The sequence below is a fragment of the Thunnus maccoyii genome, chromosome 15, assembly GCF_910596095.1.
Source record: "Thunnus maccoyii chromosome 15, fThuMac1.1, whole genome shotgun sequence".
In the NCBI taxonomy this organism is placed as follows: domain Eukaryota; kingdom Metazoa; phylum Chordata; class Actinopteri; order Scombriformes; family Scombridae; genus Thunnus; species Thunnus maccoyii.
The window spans coordinates 25,219,098-25,238,968 of record NC_056547.1 but is presented as its reverse complement, the minus strand read 5'-3'; the positions used below and the strand labels follow the sequence as shown (position 1 = coordinate 25,238,968).

Below are 19,871 nucleotides of genomic sequence, written 5' to 3'. Positions count from 1 at the left end.
ATAACCATAAATTTGCAAGCAGCAGATCAATACAGCCCAGACATGGCCAAGTCCTGAGAAACGTATCCAAGGGAAACCATTCGATAACTCCGATCAGAGATGGAACCTGTAACCCGCTATTAATCTTCCATTACCAGCCACAGGCCAGTGGCCATTGTCAACGAGCTTGAGACATTTAGTGACAGATTCGGCCATTAAAGCTCCCGCTGATGTGTATACCTGGCAATCAGGCAGACTTCTCCTTGTATTATTGGTGCAATCATGACCGTTCATCAGATGTGGTCCATTAGAGTGGTCACGTTACAAAGGGAGGCACCGCAGCCCTTTCCTTTCACCAACATGACTCTATATACTATATCACTAGCCACGGGGCAAACATATTCACTATTTCATCTCATATTGCTTACATGACAGATCATTGATCGCGTGAGTTGGATTTCTAACATTCCCTCTACGGAAAGATCAAGGACTCCGTTTTTACAGTCTGCAGTTTTTGAATGTATCTGTAATAATTTAGTCATTGTAACCTAAAATAACGCTTAGTTAGGAAGAGCAGAAGTGTTTCTCTTCTCATTTTAATGACAAGGACAAGCCTGTGACTATGCTTAATAGTAATGTTCCCATTATGCACAGCAGCATCTCTGGAGACTACCCTTAAATATGGGACTACTCAATCATGACGAGAGGAATCTATGTTGGAATGAAATGGGTCATATGATACTTTAAATAAATATGATAATAAGGCAGACACTACCGATTGCCAGGGGGGTTATTTGTGTTATGTGAAGAGAACAGTAGGTAGACTGGAAATGAATAATACGGCTACAGTGAAAGTGGAAGTGATTCTGGCACAGCAGCACACTGCAGTGAAGATGGCATGTGCTGTGCTGTGTGTGTACGTGTGAATGAGATTTGTGTCACTATCCAAATACTTAAATGTCTTCACATGATGTGATTGCTGAAAAATTGAAAAAAGTGAAATATTATATGTTCCCTCATGGTTTTTCAAGTGACATTTGACGTTTTTCTATAAGAAATATTTGATTAGCCACTCACTGCGTCTGATATAACACAACAGTGTTTCAGTATAGTACACTGTTGAAAAAGGTGCTAATGGGAATGTTTCTGGCAGCATAACATGATTTTGAACGATGAATTCAACTTTTATTTTTTAAAAAGACGCTCTATTCATGGATAAGGTTAGACAAAATCCAATTACATATCAGGTACTCGAGTGAATAGTTAAGAAAAAAAAAGCCCTTATTGGCTTCATATACTCTAAAAATACACCTTGCCTTATTCAGGTAATTCACTGTTGACTCATGAATAAGAAAAAAGCACAGGGAATAATGCGTGTTAGAAATACAGTTAGACTAAAAAGAACCGATTTCCAATGGAAATGTGCCTTGTGCTTTTTTATAAATAAAGCAAATATGCTTTGGTGCACACAATGAGTTCTGATATAGAAACATTTTGTTAAAGAAAATCTTTTTTTTACCGCATTTAAAACACTTGCATTTCATATGAATAGAAAGCTAATAGAGCCCTAGAGTGGACAGTGGAGCTATTGTTGAGTGTAACATATGTCAGAGGAAAACGTGACATGATTTTGATCCTTATGTGAACCACAAACCTTTATTTCTGAACGAAAGAAAACTTGTGAGAAAACAGCATCGGAAATCTGCCGAGGGACACCGCTGCTAAACTGTAACAAGCACCAAAGATGGAGAGGAAATAAGAAAAAAACATCATAGGAATGAGCCTTGAATTACCACTTAGTCTCTGAGAGAAAAGGCTTTAAACGAGTGCTTTGTGATGAATGGAAGGTGGCTCCTGTAAGTTGGGCTCTTCCCTCTCAGTGGGGGTCACAATTATCTCTCACTGGGCGACCTGAGTAGCTCAGTGGGGGTAATATACTTCTGACAGTGAGATCTATGACACATATAGTGCAATTTGTCCTACAGCTCTGGAGATTCTCCAGCCTCAAAAGCATTGTGTAAAGGAGTAAAAGAAGCAATAAGTCAAGTGTTTGGAGTGATGTCACTTGACAGAGGGGTTAGATACGTGTATCAGTGTCCCCCGATATTTGGCTTTTGTTACACATCATATATTGATCGGTGATGTGATCTTGCTCTGATATATGGAGGTTCGTCTCTGACTGAAGCTCCGCTGAATTGATCTGAAAAGTCTGCAGTCAAATTAAGTTTTCTTTGCATCATATACTTTTAATCAAAAGTGTTCAGTAAATTAATTATTCTGTTAGTAACTTGTGTCTTATGATGTTCTAAAGGCTGTTTTCAGAGACGTTTCCACTTTGAAAAGAATAAAACTTAACAGTGAATATATATAATAAGATGTATTACATAATGGCAGATGAAATAATGACAAAATATTTCAACTATGAGCAGCAACATCACAAAAATACTGAGATCAGCCTTCAACATTGTTATCAGTTACAGTTTTTAAATCGTATTCTGTCACAGTATCACACAATTATATGACTAAACAATATAATAAACTATTGTATATTATGCTAGTCACAAATGATTCTTGCATTGCTTACACCTTTCTATCATTACAATTGTTAATAAAACACAAACTAAATTAAGCCTGATGATTTGAGAAATTAGTGACAGTATACCAACTAAGTAAAACAATAGGGAGCAAACATTAACATCCCTTTGTTTCTGTTTAAATGTGTCTGAGCAGATGCTCTAGTATACAAAGCAGTGCTGAAACACTGACCTAACATAAAGCATGCAGCAAGGTCCCTTGTGTTTGTGTTTTGTTTTGTAAATCAATGCACTTTCCCTCATTGATTTTGAATACGATGCTCCTCGCGCATGCAGCTGTTTCACTTATGTTACAAGGTTACAAGCTCTTTGCTCATGCATGCCACCTGCTCTGGCATTTTCTCCCTCAGCTGCGGACCTGCAGTAATACTGTTAGCCTCTGTGAGATTTCAGCCCGCTTTTGTGTCCTCGGATGCTGGATATGACTGCCAGCGCAGGACCTCTAAGGCTGACTAGACCCCGAAAACAGCTCTGATTCCTGGCCCTGAAATGCAATCCACTCCTCTGTGTGTCTCCCTGGGTCCTGTGTTCTTATCAGCTCCTCCAGGATGAGAAGCTGTCAATACAACAACCACAAAGAAAGAAAACCATTCCTTCCCCCTACTTCTCATATCAACGTGGCCCATCTTCACACAGAACCAGCCCTGGTCAGACAGCAATTAAAACCCCGGCCCTCCGGTGGAAGGTTGAGCGCACGCGAACCACAGATCTATAAACTTGATTTCTATCCGTTCACCTCTTGCAGCCTCCCATCGACACGCCTGCTCAGGAGGCGTTGACTGTGTGGACTGCATGCTCGCTGTAATTACAGTCATCTCTGCCAAAGATGCATTGCATATGACAGAGAAGAATTGAGTTGTGATACTTGTGATCCTGTCACTAATGAATGAGTTGCCTAATAAGTAGCTGCAGCTGCAGCAATTGGAGTTTTTATAAATATCTCTCAGTGACAGAGCTGCTGTGCACTGCAAAAAAATCCATCTTAACATGTTTTGCTTTTTATTAAGTCCTAAAATTTTATTTTCTTAATACAGAATATAGAGTAATTCATTTAAGATACTTTAAGGAGAAGGCTGGTGAAATTCTATTTTCTTACTGTCACCAAATTCCATGAAAAGACCAAATGCAACAAAGAATTGATCCAATGAACAAGTATTACCTGCGTATCCAAAACCTGATACATCTTGTTCCTCTGTGCCATAGAGCTCCATTGTTGTCCAAATACTATTAAAAACACACCAATGAGCCACACCGTTGTACTGGATGACATGTTCCTACATTACAATGAACATGGGCGTTCTAGTTTATTTTGAGTCAGTCCCACATACACTGTCCTGCTGCCATAATTAGTGAATAAGGGCCTGGACACACCAGGATTTTATACTGCAAAATTTTGAGGCAAATTCAATTAATTCCAAAAAGAAATGTCGCAATCAGTGGATATGCTCGCAGGAGGTGAAGTAAATCTGTGTGGATTTTTCACATCAAGTCCAATTTTGGTGAAATCTGAGCCATGGCTATGCACCATTGACCAATCTCAAGCAGCTTTGACAGTGCTGACTGAGTACAGAATGGAGAAAGCCATCATAGCATATAAACTGTGTTACACCAATCACGTTTATTCATCTTCCTTTATTGGATTGAAACTGTTCCACAAAAGAGCAATGGTTTGCAGACAGTCATGAGACAGGAGTCAATCATACGTATACTGTGTGTCTTTTGAAGAGGCTGTGTGAGGTTATTGTCCCGCTAGTGACAGAGCTAAGCTAACGAGCAAACGAGTTTGCTAACTCATTGTTAGAAGGCTTGTTAGGTCTGAGAGCTTTATTTTCTCTCTTCAATAACCTTTCATTGAATGAAATGGTGTGCAGTGGTGAACAAAATGCCAAGGAGAAATAAACCGAACAGTAGAGAGAAAACAGAGAGAAGCTCCAGGAGGTATTGTGACTGACTATCATTAGTGGGTTAGTGATTAGCTCACCAACTACAGTGGTTCACCAACCAACCTTGCAGTTAGTCCCTGCCAAATGTATACTATTTACCCCTGTAATGTTTGATAAAAACATTACAAACAGGTTTTTTTGAGGGCCACAGACAGGGGAGGGAAGTTGTAAAGTATTAACACTAGAGCTGCCAGGGGGCGCTATATACATAAAACCACCAACAGGTAAAATTTACCCATGCTCCTGGCTACCGCATTTCTAATACTAAAAAATGTACTCTGTCAATGTATTAAGGCAATGTCTTCACAAAAGAATGTCTTAAGTCACAAAATGAGTTTGTTTAATCATCACCTATGTTTTGGTCCTCTTGTTTTATAATCTAAGTGTCTTTAAGAGCACCAATCACTTTGCATGGAGGTCAATATAATTCATCCAAAATGACACTGAAAATGAGTATTAGAAGGAATATTTGCATATTTTGGTGGTGTGATTTTATTATAAAATGACATTCATCAAAGTAGCCTATTATCATTGTCCCAAAATGGACAATAATAAGCCATAATAATAACAATAAACAACTGCCGCACCTATGGATGATTTAATGTCACAACAAAATCGACATGACAAAGTCAAGCGCACAATTTCACCTAATCAATTATTAATTTAGACATTTTAACTGTCTGTGAATAAGATATCACCTAGAAACTTGAGGTAACCATTAAAGCTTTATTTTTTAAAAATGTATAACATCACATCATAATGCAAATAGCTTATATATTTCTCTTTTGATGTTCTGGTCATGAAACCAGAGTGAGGCAACATGCAAATAAGGCTAAATAGCCTATTAACAATAGATGGTAACATACCAAATAAAAATGAATGAATAATGAATAAACTAAATATAAGTTTTACACACAATGAACATTTGTGAGTAGGATAAATCATCTTCATCTGAACACACTCTGAGCAGACATTCAGCACCTTGACTGTGCATTTTCCACAGTCAGCTTTCCTGCACTACAAGAACCTGGTGAAGGTTTTTTTTTGCAGGTCATTCTCCTCTGCCCCTTTTATAATTTAATTATGACTTGACGTAGTTGTCAGATCACACACTCCAACTCCGTTGCCTAGCAACTTAGAATGTTTAAACATGAATGTGGAAATAAACGCATTTCATATACAGGTGGCGCTTATAGGTATAAATGCCCATGTTTCTAATCTGGAAACAATACTAACAATACTATTTTAGTAAAATAAAAGACTGAGGGACATGAATATTTTATTAAAACATCGTAACATGCAAATGAAAAAACATCATGGGGTGATTCTAGTATTAAGAGACATTGTTGGTTTTAGTCTTTTAATGCAATTTTGTTAGCAATAAGAAAAAATAGAGAATAATGCCAGCCTTATCCTTTAGGTTAAAATACAAATCAACAGGTCTCAAGAATTTCCTAGAATTGTCATTTTCTTGATTCAAATGCCTCACTTAGTTTTGATAATCATTATGGAAAACTTCTGAAACAAGAAAAACTGCACTTGGAACTAGTGTAATTATTTTTGGGGTAATTATATTTCCTATTGTCAAGTTGTTATATTAAAAGTCTTTTTTTATCAGTATTAAGCAACATACAAATAACACTGGTTCTTTGGCTCTGCCCAGATAATTTCTGCATGCAGAACAGCTGTGCCTTTTAAATAAAGGTTTGTATAATTAAAACTCCAATCTGTTCCTTTTGTGAGAGCCATGTACTGCTAACAGTATGCTGCAAGGCCTTTGTTTTTTCTGAGGATATACAAAAAAACCCAAAAAAACAGACTCCATAGAAACTGCAAATCTTTTCCACAGACTAATGATAGCTGCAGAGAGAGAGAGAGACAGATTAACAAGCAGACAGACAGAGATCCACTTCCAGGTCAAACTTTAACAAGCCTGCTTATTGGGCAAACCCTAGGTCAAACTTTAACAAGAAGTGCTGCCAAATGGCACAGTGCAGGAGCATATTCACTATGAGCCATCAGCTCGAGTGTCAAGCAAGACAAGCAGCGACAGAGCCATTTTATTACCGAGGAGAGAGTGGATAACTGTGCTTGTTATGAGGGTTGTATATCCTGATCAGACCCCTTGTTTATGGTTTGCCTTTAAGACTTACAGTAATGAATGTTTTACAGCCAGCTGCAACAGTAGGCACCTGTTAACAAGGTGACAAAAAAAACCAAACAATACACAGGTTGCATCTGGTTGCTATGTTGTATTAACAGAAATGAGGGGATGAGATTATTCGCTAAGTATTTTAAAAGCAGCCATTCCAACACATAAAAATCACATACACTGCTGTTTTATATTTAATGATGTTGTCTGCATGTCATATGAGAGAGAGGGAGAGAAAAAAAGGGTACAAGAAACAGAGGGAGATGTCCCTAAAAAGTCTGAACACAATTAGGCTTTAATATCAGGCTCTTAAAATAGAGACGGGAGACACAGCGAAGCAAGCGGCCCAGCAGGACATGAGGAAAAGTCTCTTGGCACTGGTGGTAAATGAGCATCCATCTCTCCTCCTCTCTCGGTACATTACGGTATAACTTTTCCTGCTCTAAAAACCCAGAAAATGCACTTAACTTTCATTTACTGATATCCCACCGCCCTCACTCATTAAAGATTCATGTCCACCACCACCACCACCACCACCACCACCAAAGCCTCTGCTTCTTCTTCTGTTTTCAAAAAGGTGAGCAGGACATTTAATACTTAACACACCAAAGAAGATGAATGCTGTTAATGGTCGCTTATGAAAGAATGGTGACGTTCAGGGACTTTTTTGTTTCTTTCCATTACATCAAAATAATAATTATTTTCTATGCGTGGTGACAAAAGAATGTTATTTTTATTCTAATGGGATTTGCAATATCCATTTTCTACATGACATACACAATGTGAAACTATCCTTTGTTGGTTTCTTTGTGTGCATTGCTATGAAAGGGCTCCTTAGGAAAACAGTGTGGTATAGCTCAGCACAACTCCCCCTATTAAAAAACCTAATAAAAATAAAAAAAATATATAAAACAAGAAGAGCCCGGGTGTATTAAACCAGAGTTTTTACAGAGGCATTCAAGACAGAAAACAGAGCAGGCTCTATTCTCTCCTCTCATCCTCACTACTCGTCGTACTGTAACATCTGCTGCTCAGTGTGGTCGACTACACCGACACGGGCTGTGTGTGTGTGTGTGTGTGTGTGTGAGACTGGATTGGAGGCATTTCTCACCCATTTCTCACCCATATAGTAATTGTGAGATCAGTAGCCCAAAGGCCTGAATACATTTAATCTCGCAACAAAATTTAACGCTGTTTGCTGCACAATTGCTACATTCAGAAGGAAGAAAAAGTCCAATTTCCCAACATGGTCAGGCTCTCTGTGAGCTCTTGAACTGTGTCCACTGACTACATAGTGCTTGAAAAAGTATTTTTAGGGCTTTTATTGTGCGCTTTTCGATATCACATGCGAAGGATTAGACTCGCGGAAGTAATGGAGGAAGATTGTAAATTCAAACTTTATTTCACGAGAGGGTTTGTAGCATATAAAAAAGAAAAGAAACAAACAAAACAAGACATATGAGATAAAATCACAACAATTCATCACTCAGTTTCAAAAGCGGTTCATATATAGGCCAGTGTTTTCTGAGCCTGGTACACAGTATGCATAGCAGGCACATTAATTCTCCCAACATCAGAGGGAGCAAAGGATGGAGAGCCTGCTAAACTGTACAAATTCACATAACAACAACAACAACAACAAAAAAAAAACTGAGGTTATGATCTCCAACCTTGGATATTTTTGTCCATGTCACACCGATGTTTGAGGAGAGCTCTGTTAACATAATATTGCACCAAACACATTATTTACTGAGAGTGTAGGTGACTTACACCATCTGTTTATAAAGCAACAGGCTCAGGCAGACACTCTGCCAGCAAAAAGGCACAAGGTCCCCGGGCTTATCTCGGTAGAGGTGTGCTGCTGCTCCTCGGCACCAGCGAGGTGGAACGATAAACATAATTAAATTGAGTTGGATTACACAAAATGGATCGGATCAGTTGGGAAGGCGGAGAAGCTAATCCAGTGCAATCCTCTCTATAGAGGTGCCAACCACACAAAACGACATAAATAAAGAAGAGGGAAAGGGAAGCCGCGGCTGTCACGGGGGAGATCAAGACAGGGGCGCAGAAAGGACCCCTTCAAGTAAAGACAAGCTCCAAAGTCAAATATTAACTGTAATAGTGCAGTTTAGTGCAGAAAATATTTCTCATTTCCTACTGAATCTGAGACGAAAATAAAACGCTTTTATCGTTAAAAAGGATGGAACTGTACGCGTGCGGTGTTTGGAAAGCCTCCACGGTGTAAAAGTAATGAATTTACACCACTCCTACCCTTTGACGAAGTGGAAAATCACATTTGTCTTTCATCACAGCAGTAATGACAATGATTTAGTCATGTATGGAATGCGCCACTCCTCCCGATTCATCACCTTTAAGTGCAGTATATGCTCACTGAGGAGGTGTTTTAGTTATAAATGATGAGATTAAGGTACATGGTATGAAAGCAGTAGAGTGAGTTTTTATATTTTGTTTTAAGACATCTGAACTTTTTTTTACTTATCACTAACTCATCTATGAAAGCACTCCCATAACCGCTTTTTTTTTTTTTTTTTTCGATTTCAAACTCCCATTCCATTCTGCTCCTCCATTTTTTCGTCCCCCTTCCCTCTGATTGCATTTTCCCTTTTGTAACTGACTTTGGTACAATCCCCTTACAAATAACCTTTCCCTCGGGTAAAAGACTCTTACGTTCTCTACAGCGCTGCCAACTCACTCCTACTCTCTCTTTCTTTTCTGTCCCCCATCTCCCTTTGTCTCTCAGCCTCAGGCACAGTAAACAGATTGATACAGTCTGGGGGTTTTTCTTCTGCTTTTCAAACTAATCCAGTGTAATCCCAGTCTGTCTGCGTCCTGTCTTGGGCAGTACTGCAGAGAACATTATCACTATCATTAAAATGATGATTAATGAATCTGGAAGTGATGCGGAGAGGCCTTAATCGGAGGATATATTGCTGAGGTGAGGACATGTGCTCTTCTCTGAATTCATCCTGCAATTAAAGGTCTTTCCTTGCCTGCTCGAAAACTGTCAAGTACCCAACGTTGGCATTTAATGCTGTTGTAGCCTTGCTCGGGTGAATTTTAATTTTTTTTTTTTTTTTTTTTTAGGAAATGTTCCAGTACGACGGCTTGTGTTTAAATGTTTAACATTAGAGAACTTCTTTTGTTAAATTAACACAAAAACTCAAAGTGAGGTATCAAAAAAAGTATAGTTTCGGTATTGGTGCAGAAACTAAAGTATCTTATCAGCAGTTCTAGTATTAAAACATTTCAAAGGATACCCAGCTGTACCAAAGACCTAGCAACACACTTCTAAATGATCTCCTTAACTGAGATGTGTAATATCAGCTTCCAGCATAGGCTCCTACCTGAACAAGTGCACTTTGCATTATTAAAGCTGCCTTGGCTGGCCGCTTTAATTGAGAGTCTCCTCTAGCAGACAGCTTAAGGCAGGCCCTCAGCAATGTATGCGTGCAGGTGGAGGAGGAAAATGCACATCTTCGTGGTATTTGAAATATGAATGCAGCATTTATACCGGAGAACATGTTCAACATGGACATTTGACAGTCTCCACATTAAATCAACAAGCTGAGCCTGAGGCAAGCTTTGCACCAGGTGGAGACTGTATCCTATGCAATATGGTGATGGGACCGAGTTGACGACGATGGAGATGCGAGAAAAAGAGTAATGAGACAACAGCTGGAGAGGAGTGACGCAATTATTAATTACTGTTTTCTAGCTTGATTAGAGCAGGAAATAGGTCCAGAAAAAAAAGAGAGAGAAGGAGCTGCTAACTTTCACTACCTTACAGTTTTCAGCACAAAAGACACATTTCAGTCAATACTAAAAAAGTATTACCCAGCCTGAATAAAGCATGTGTATTACACTGGGAAGCTAGTTAAAGCCTTTCTGGACACTTGGAGGCAGAACTCCTCAGAAAGCAAATAAATCAGTGTAGTACGGCCTTGTAAACTAACACAAAATTATCAAGTTAGTGCCTGTTTGCACATTCAGGAGACATGCAGTCATGTTTCTGGCAACCAGATGAATGTAAGCACAACATTCACTCTCCTTCTCCAACTCATACTGAGGGAACTATCTGTCTCTTTAGCTAGCAGCTTGTTGCTAACTTTGTCTGCATTCTCTTGTGTGCTGGTCAGGTGACATACAGTCACTTTATCACAGTCTTTTTCTTAAAACAGTGTCCTGCTACGGCTGTAAATAAGCTTCAGGAGAGTGGCGTGAGAGAAACAAATAGGTAGAATCAAAACAATGAGCTGAAAGATGCTAAAATGCTGCCTAAAGCAGAGGAGAACAGCACAGTTAGGTGTATTTTCCCTAGGGTTTTAAACTCTGAGCAAACTCTTTCTCATTACACATAGTGCAATATTTGCCCAAATATAAGGTGACCTCCAGTTTCAAACACCTGTTTTTCGAAAAAAGACTTTTTGAAGATATACCACAGTATAGTCACACACTCTCCTGTCAGGATCTTGAAAGCGGTCAAAATTATTTTCTCTGACAGTTAGCTTTTTTCACACTGTCTGTCTTTTTGCGATCCTCATCATCTGTGACAGTGGTAATTGGGAGCTTGACAGATTCAGTCTGCGGTCCGTCTCTGCAGTAAAGACGTCGGAAGACGCTTTGGACTCATTTTCACTCGTCATGAATTTATTTCCTCCTTGGCAGAAAAACACGTTACACAAGCCTCAATATCAGACTGTAAGATACTCGCTAGCCTAGCAACATCAAGGCTACAAACAACCCATAATGCACATTTCAGTAGGAGCCGTTGTTACAGTGGTACACTCATTCAAAAAGAATATCTGATGTTGTGAAAACGTAAAAGATGAGACCTTTTTAACGTAATTTTTAGAATAAAATATGGTCTTATATTCAGGCCAATACGATATATGCTCCATTGTTCATATTAAAATACTGATTAGTGCAGCTGTAATTATATACACAGCACATGTCAAGCTTTTAATTGTTTATTGTATTTCGGCACTTTTTTGCTTTCTGGCTTCTCACCAGTTGTTAGACTTGGTCAATTATGTTCTTTTAGGTGAATCTGGAAATGACTGCACATGGCTTTCTTCCAGCACTATCACATTCAATCACTTCTCATTGGTCATTACTGTACTGTATTCTATTTGTTTACAAGCACGGATACACGGGTGATTCATGTCACTGTAGTATTCCAGATTTGACATTTAAACTGTATTAAAACCTATCAGATGCTGCAGGCTATCTGAGTAAGAAAAGACCTAAACCACAGCATCATTGGCTCATTATTGCTGCTGTCACGAATAAGAACATGCATCCCACATTAGCAGTGAAATCAATGCAGCCATGTGACTCGTCGCGTCTGTAAACGAGGTGCCGTTAGGTTTTATAGCTGGAATCTGTCCTGGCCTACATTTCACCCCTGGATTCCAGCGAGAGCTGCTGCAAAGCAGAGACAGAGCTCTGCAAACACCTCTTAGCCACAGCGCCGCTCAGCAGCCTTCCACTACTTGTCTGAATGCAAAGCGGGTTGCTGGAGCTCCCCGTCTGCCCTCTTACAGTTCACTTGCAAGTTCACTACATCTGCGGGTCAAATCACCAGTCAGCTCTCAGACTCAGACAGGTTCAGCGCTGTAGCTGCGCCTCCACCTCACTGTGTGGCTCAGCATGTCGGCCAGCCGCAGATCCACAGATCATTATCGCTATCAAGCACTGTTTTCCCAACAAAACGATATCTCTGCCTTTGATCGTATGCCAAAGCTTATTTTTGTTCACTTCTGGGCATTCTAACCCAGGAACTGCTCTCACTTGGGGCAAAACTAAAGCACAGCTAAAAATACCCCTCTGTTCTGTTGATGAGATGGAAATGTATGAATTAAGGATGGGGCATCATGTCTGCAATAAGGATACTTTCCCACACCTGCTCAGTCCATGCAGATACTGTAGGGTTTTTTTTGGTGTTTTTTCTTTATGGTCAAGCTAGCAGAGGCTGTTAATGTAATGTAAACATTGAGCTGGGCTCCTGCTGAGGAATATCCAATTAAAAAGCACTAGATGTGGAAGCTTATGTGCAGCATTGAGGTTAAAACGTCCAAAGTGGGCCAGAGGTGCTGAAACATTCAGACTGGGCTGCATGCTGCTCTGCATCCACATGCTGAATAAACAGAATACATCTGGTGCAAGGAGGAACTTTACATGTTTAAACTACTATTAAACTATTAACAACTTCTCTAGGAAAATTACACAAAGATAATATTCATCATATGGGTAAACAATGGGAATTCTATTATATGAATAAAAGCCCCTACAGTATATACAGTATGTATTATGCATAAGTAGTGTTATTCACATCCAGTCTACTTCAGTCCAAAAAAGTGGGAGAATGGAGACAATAATACATCAAATATATCAAGTATATAAAAAATGAACATTTTAAAAAGCATTATTGTTGAGACTACTAACTACTCATAGTGTCAACAGTAACATACATGTACGTTACTGTGTGTTAATAAAAACTATGATATGAGTGGAGATTTTCTGTTGAAATACACTTTAATGCTTTTTATCACATACAATAATTGAATGTTTCCCTTCATGAATGTTTCCCTTGAAATATGTCTGACTTTTGACATATTTGGGATTAATTTGATATTCTTGATATATTTGGTGTATTATCATCTCTGTACTTCTCTGTAGTTTTCATTGTATACTACATTGAATTGTGAACTGTTCTGAGAGGTTTATCACTCTGGATGGGTTGGAATCAGCCTACTGGTATCCAGTATATGTATGGATGTGATGAGCATTTTTAAATATTTTGACCTGAGAAAAGATCAAACTGGGATCAAAAACTTGTCCATTTAAACGACTGTGTAGTTTGGAGTCAGTGTGCAGGTGTTACACTGAAAAAAATGTAATTGTCCAGAATTTTGACAATCCCTTAAATGTTTACATTATTTATCAAGCATGTTTTTCTCTGTTCTATATCATTACAAATTTCAAATCCTTGCATTTCAGGCTGTTTGTCAGACAAAATAAGATTTTCATAGCCTCGGGCATGTACACTATTTTCTGACATTTTAAAGATTAAATCGATTAACCGAAAATAATAGTTTGACCAAAACACAAAAAATGTAACTCAAGATACACTTACAGTACTAGCCATGTGGCTTAATCCTAAACTCAGGTGTAGACCTGATGTTCTGTTAATCTGCGGTGCCTCCCCTGCCTGACAAGCTAACATTACTGTGAGGCAGGTGTATTTTACAAAGCCAGCAAACAGCATCAACATAACCTTTATCAACATATTACTTCTCAGATGCTTTGTTGTCATAATTCAGCACGGCTCGCTAGTTTTCTACATTTACGTTAGCAAGCAGAACAATAGCCTTGTTTACAGGACAACAGGGCACGTAATGGGAAGACTGAATATTTTATTTTTTCCCATGTTTGAATTAAAATCTGAATTTTGAATAAAAAGTGACAGCCCCAAGTTTAAGATTTTTTTTCTGTCAAATTACTGTTTCCAAGGTCAAGAATACATTTTAAAGGACCAGTGTGTAGGATTTAGTGGCATCTAGTGGTGAGGTTGCAGATTGCAACAAACTGAATACCCCCCAGGCCCTTCCCTTCCAAGTGTAACAAAGTTAGTGATTCCACTTGCCATAACTGCTACACAAGCATACAGGAGAACCTACGGTGAGTTTGGTTTGTCTGTTCTAGGCTACTATAGAAACACGGCGGTGCAACATGGCGGGACCTGCTCCCTATGTAGATATAAAGAGCTCCTTCTAAAGTAACAAAAACACAACAATTCTTATTTTCAGGTGATTATACACTAATTAAATTACTAATACTAATGAATATTATATTCTCTTTCTGCCAAGTCCGTTTCGCTAGATGCCACTAAATCTTACACACTTTACCTTTAACACTCAAAAAAGTTAAATATTGGAATTAAGTGTCACTTGCAGTCCACATGCCCCTGTGTACCTTAGGCTTGCACTCATTTCATGTAAATAACAGATGCACTTCATGCCACCCGAGGTGTTTCTACACCTAGAAATCACTCATTAGTATGCTGCTGAGGATTTTTCATTTCATGTAGGCTGCTGGTCCTGCATGTCTCTTATTTTGGCTTAAGATATTTCTTCAGCTCCAAGTGTCTGCTGCTGACTGTATGAGGCTCGTCACAAGGGCAGAGATATGGTCCTTGTGGGAGAGGAGCTCCGCAAATGGCCCAAACTTATCAAAGCAGCCCGCCCAGTCCCCGAGCTTCGAACACAATGCTTCCCTAATTTCTAGTGAATGGAAGTCTCTCCAGACCTGGAGTAATCTCATATTCTCCGTTTGCATGCAGTAACTCTAGTTACTCTTTCTCTGTTCCCTGCATCCCCTGCCAATTGCATAATCAACTCCAGAACTCATCAGCAAGATGGCAGAAGAAGTGCTCTATTAAGCTGCATCGTGTTCCATCTGTTGTGTAAGAGAGAGATAACAGTATTTACAGTTTTGGAGTTGCGGCAGACTGTTTCGGCCAAATTTTGTGCACCGCAGAGTTCTGCTTACTTCATAAAATGTCACGGATTAATTCTGCCTCTCGCAATGGTTTTCAACTGCAATCTTTGCCCTCACCATAAATATCACAAACTAACTTTATTGGAAGTGCTCTATCAAGAACTTGTGTTAGGTAAAGCTATTTGAATGTAAAACACGGGAACATTTACTCTACAAGTCTCCTTTTTTTTAGCCTGTCCTGGCTCACACACCAACTATTCCTGTAACTCTACAGAGAACCCGCAGTATGGATAAAAGATTTTCAGAAAGACTCTGTCAAGGAAGTGGTTGGTAAGTGTCTTTCAACTGGCATTAAGTATTCATTGCACCAATCTTTCTTTCAGTGAGGAGAATATTCCTTCGTAGGAAAATAAAGAGACTAACCCAGATTTGAATAACGAAACCAGCCGATAACAAAAAGTGCTGAGTAAAACACGGACCGCTCTTCCTCACAGACTGGAGTGAATTTACCTTACAGTATATGAATCAGCCCACTGAGAGATATCCAGAGATGCTCTCCTGCCTCTGCATTAACCCAACTCTATTCATTCAAACAAGACTCAAAATCTGCTGATATGACTGAGGCCATTACATCCATTTCTCCAACATACACTGAATGAATAGAAGATTCTGTGAGGGATTTCATTTTACACATCACAAAAGGTGATTACACACTGTTTGGAGGTTAATAAAAAAGAATCCATGAGTTTTAAACAGGTGTTCTACAGTGAAGCATGTGCCACATATAGAATTATTTTATCTAGAGATACTGCAGGAGTATCATGCTCTTTCATATCAGCGACTAACAACTAGACCACCAGCATTTCCAAAATGCAATTAATTTGCCCATTTTAATCTGATTAAATCTGTTTATATTAGAAATGAAGATTTTTACATTTTGTAAAAATGTCATAAAGTGACTTCAAGGTGAAAGGATTAATCAATTCAAATCATTTCAGTTATTTTCAAGCAAAAATCCTACATATTTATTTGCTACTTTACTCTTTATACTCTTTATACTCTTCATTATAAACTGAATATCTTTGGACTGTTAGTCGGACCAAACAAGCAATTTGAAGACAGCACTTTGCACTTTAGGGAACTTCGAGGGACATTTTTCACTATTTTCTAACATTTTACAGAATAAACGGTAAATCGATTAATGGAGATTAATGAGAAATGAAATTACAATAGTTGCTGCCCTAAAGTAAATGTATATTCATACTGTAGTTTCTGAAGGTGACAGTTTAATCAGAAAGTCATTCTGTTTGTTGTTTTGGTTAACTCCAGCAAGTAAACAACATTAAAATTTAATCATGCCTCTCTTTGCTTGGGGTCCCTTTGGAACCTTTTTAAGGACCCGCTGAGGTCCCAGCTTTGGGAAGCAGCGACTAGGACTGTCAGACAGCCAGATAGAATAAAAACAGCTTGGTGCAGGAGCTGCATCTGGGGGTTAAATGGAATTAGTAACAGTGCAGCAGGACTGTTTATAGTGGACTAGTGCTCCTGTCTGTTACCTTTAAAGCCAACAACATTCTGCTACACTCTAGACAAAGCCCACGAGTGGCACTTGAAGGATGCACTTGGGATGCTACAGCACTGGCACTTCCCACATGAGGAGCTCCATGGGTTGCGTCTAAAGAAGTGTTTGAAAAATTCCGACAGCTTCAAAGCAGAAAGCTGAGCAACGGATTAATTAAGGCGTCTGTGAGCGCTGCTGCTGCTCCATGCGTTCAAAGTTCCATTTCAGTCACGTCCACTTCTTCAAAGGAGGGAACACATGTAGATTTGAATGAGAGTGTGATTATTCCACCACAGCTTACACATGTCTGCATGGGATAGAGATGACTGCAGCATGCAAACTGGGATGTCAAGTGGTTTTAGTGTTTAAAGGTCTCATTGTTGTTTCCATCAATAAACTGTGGACTATAATTTGATACTATGCTATTTGAAATAGCCTAATGGGGTTTTCGGTTCAAATATATGAAGCTATTCACTTTTCCATCAGATAGGCTACCTTCATGCACATTTTTCCTGCTTGATGTCACATAACAACCAGCTAATCTTCATTTAAAGGTTCCAACAGCATGAATTTCACCCTTTAGAGTCTATTTCACATGAAAAAGTTTGTAAACCTCTGGTCCGAGTGATGAAGCAGGTGTGCCTTCTGTCAAGCCTGTGCCCTGTTACACTGATTTCTACACTACAGAAGGCTGACTATGGCACCTTTGCTGCATAACAACTTGGCAAAACAGCCATGATGCTGAGAGGACCTCTCTATTTTAGTGTGACCGTACAGGAAACTGTAAGCAGACCCACAAACCTCTTATTTATAACTTGAAGTAGGCGGACTGGTGGTGTCATGTAGCCTGAAGCCACCTTTACTGAGCGTTTACTTTAAACCTGAACATTGTGCTATAGACTCAAACTGTCCTGGCTCATAAACCAAGTATTCCATCATTTTCATTTGATTTTTAGAAATGGCCAATATCTGCTGTAACTCTACAGAGGAGCTGCAGTATGGATAAAGGACTTTCAGAGAGACTCAAACACGGACATTTACCTTGATCCAGTAGCCGCATGGAGTGCTGAAAAGACGGATCCAGCGTGTCCTTCTCTGCCATAAGCTCCGGCAAGTACTTTTCGCTCCCCATCTCTGCCTTTGACTCCAAGCAAACGACTCAAATGTAATTCAAGCAAATAAAAATACAAAACTTGCTCAACGTCCAACCAGCTCCAAGTTAGGGCACCGCCAGCTATTTCTGTGAAGCAATAAAAAAAACGCGGGCGGTAATGTCCTCTGTCCTCTCGGCACACACATACATTCACACACATACACACACACTGAGCGGTTAGATGTGACCGGGAGGTTTTATCCCATCGAAGTGTTGCTCAGCCCGCAGAGCCCCGCTACGCATCACAGCAGGAGTGAGGTTCCAAGCTCTTTGAAGCTCCCTCTGATGTATCCAGTGGTAAACTGAGGCAGCCGCAGCTATTGGTCGCCGCCCGCCACACGCAGCCGGTGGAGGAGGCGGAGCGACACGCAGGAGCTGTCCGCGGTGCTGAATCCCGCCATTACCATATCATTATCATATACTCACCACGCGGTGATTCAGAAACACAGAGCTATAAGGTAAAGTGCCTGCGTCTGATATCCTCTGTCAAGACAAAGCCTGTCTGCTTGTATATGATGTTAATTATTCTAAATATCTGTACAGCAGCTCATCTCACTGTAGCTCACTGTCTTTTTGAAGGTGTGCAGTACAGTAAAGCTTTTTGGAATGTGGAATCTTTTCATATGAAGGTTCACCGTTGCCATTCACTTAAAGCTTCACACCTGCTCATACAGATCTGGGGACACAGTGATCACCGACAGTGTAGTTGAGATAAGTGTGATTAACATACCTGTTCAGGGCGTCGGGGCAAATATTTAACTTACATAAACATATTTAGCTCTTATCAAATAGGCTACAGCACACTCTGAATTTATATTTTTTTGAACAGAGAACAAATCAACACTGCTATACCGTAATATTAACTAGCCCTGGGTTTTCTGTGTGTCAGCTAATTTGTGGTAATTTGATTAAACATACCTTTATGTAGGGAAATTCAACAGATGAACACAAAACTAAAATAATACAGATGTTAGAACTACATTTTGTGATATCCCTCTACAAGACAAGACAACAAGATTAGGTAGTGATACAAGATCCAGTTGATGTACTTTTTCATGTTATCAAATTACCAAAAAGCGATTGACACACAGTGGATCTGGGGGCTTTTGGGGCAGTTACTGGCTTTTCCAGGCTAGTAATCCAACCATGGTGATTAAGACTTATAAATTATTATCAGCTTTACAGGGACCATCAGTCCTGAATCTCCACTGAGGGAATATGTTGCTTCCAAATATCTAGTGAAAGTTGCGTGACCTTTGCTATACAAAATAAATATACACAATAAAAACCTCAAGTGTCACCCACCGAAATGATTGCAATGTTTAAAAAATGTCAATGCACATGCATGTAAATGCATTATTTCAAGAGCATGTGTTTTATCGGGTGAGATAAGCCCAGGACATTTATTCAACATATACCTTTAAAGTAGTTTACTAGCCTATAATTTGATCTGATTTTTCTCCAACATAGATCTATGTTCTCATCCTTACAGAAATTATTTAAGAAGACACGATAGAAATACCACTATGGTGGAAAAGCTTTATTAATACTGTCTGTATACTATGACAGGAAACAAAAATATCATCTACTATGATAGCTGAACTCACTAATGAGCAAGTCAGACACAAAATGAGTCACTAGACAAATATTATATTAAGCCAAACACATTTCTACGGTTATATTTGTAGGTTTGATTCACACACTGTTTTACTGAAGTAGAACGATGCAGGCATACAAACGACCTCTGACAGCTGCTGACAGATCCACCTAGCAGATACAAATGTGAAAATAGCATAGCCAGTCATCAGTTTGCATATGAGTGAGATATGCAGTATGTTTTGGGGTGAATTGGTTGAGAAGTGACTGTACAAATTATTTTCCACATGTGCATGGCTTCAGCATACTAATCATCACTATACGTATGGTATTAAAAAGATGTTCAGATGATTTATGTTAACAAAGGCACAGC

At 39.2% G+C, this 19,871-nt stretch overlaps 1 protein-coding gene across 1 annotated transcript in view; it reads right to left on the bottom strand.

Annotated features, from left to right (window-relative positions):
* The window catches only part of khdrbs3 (KH domain containing, RNA binding, signal transduction associated 3), a 106,968-nt gene extending 88,746 nt beyond the window's left edge, over positions 1-18,222 (bottom strand). The window contains exon 1 of the mRNA XM_042434495.1: positions 17,791-18,222. Coding sequence (XP_042290429.1) covers positions 17,791-17,881 — 91 coding nt within the window. The 5' untranslated portion in view covers positions 17,882-18,222. The remainder of the gene's footprint in view (positions 1-17,790) is intronic.
* Between the last annotated feature and the right edge of the window lie 1,649 nt (positions 18,223-19,871).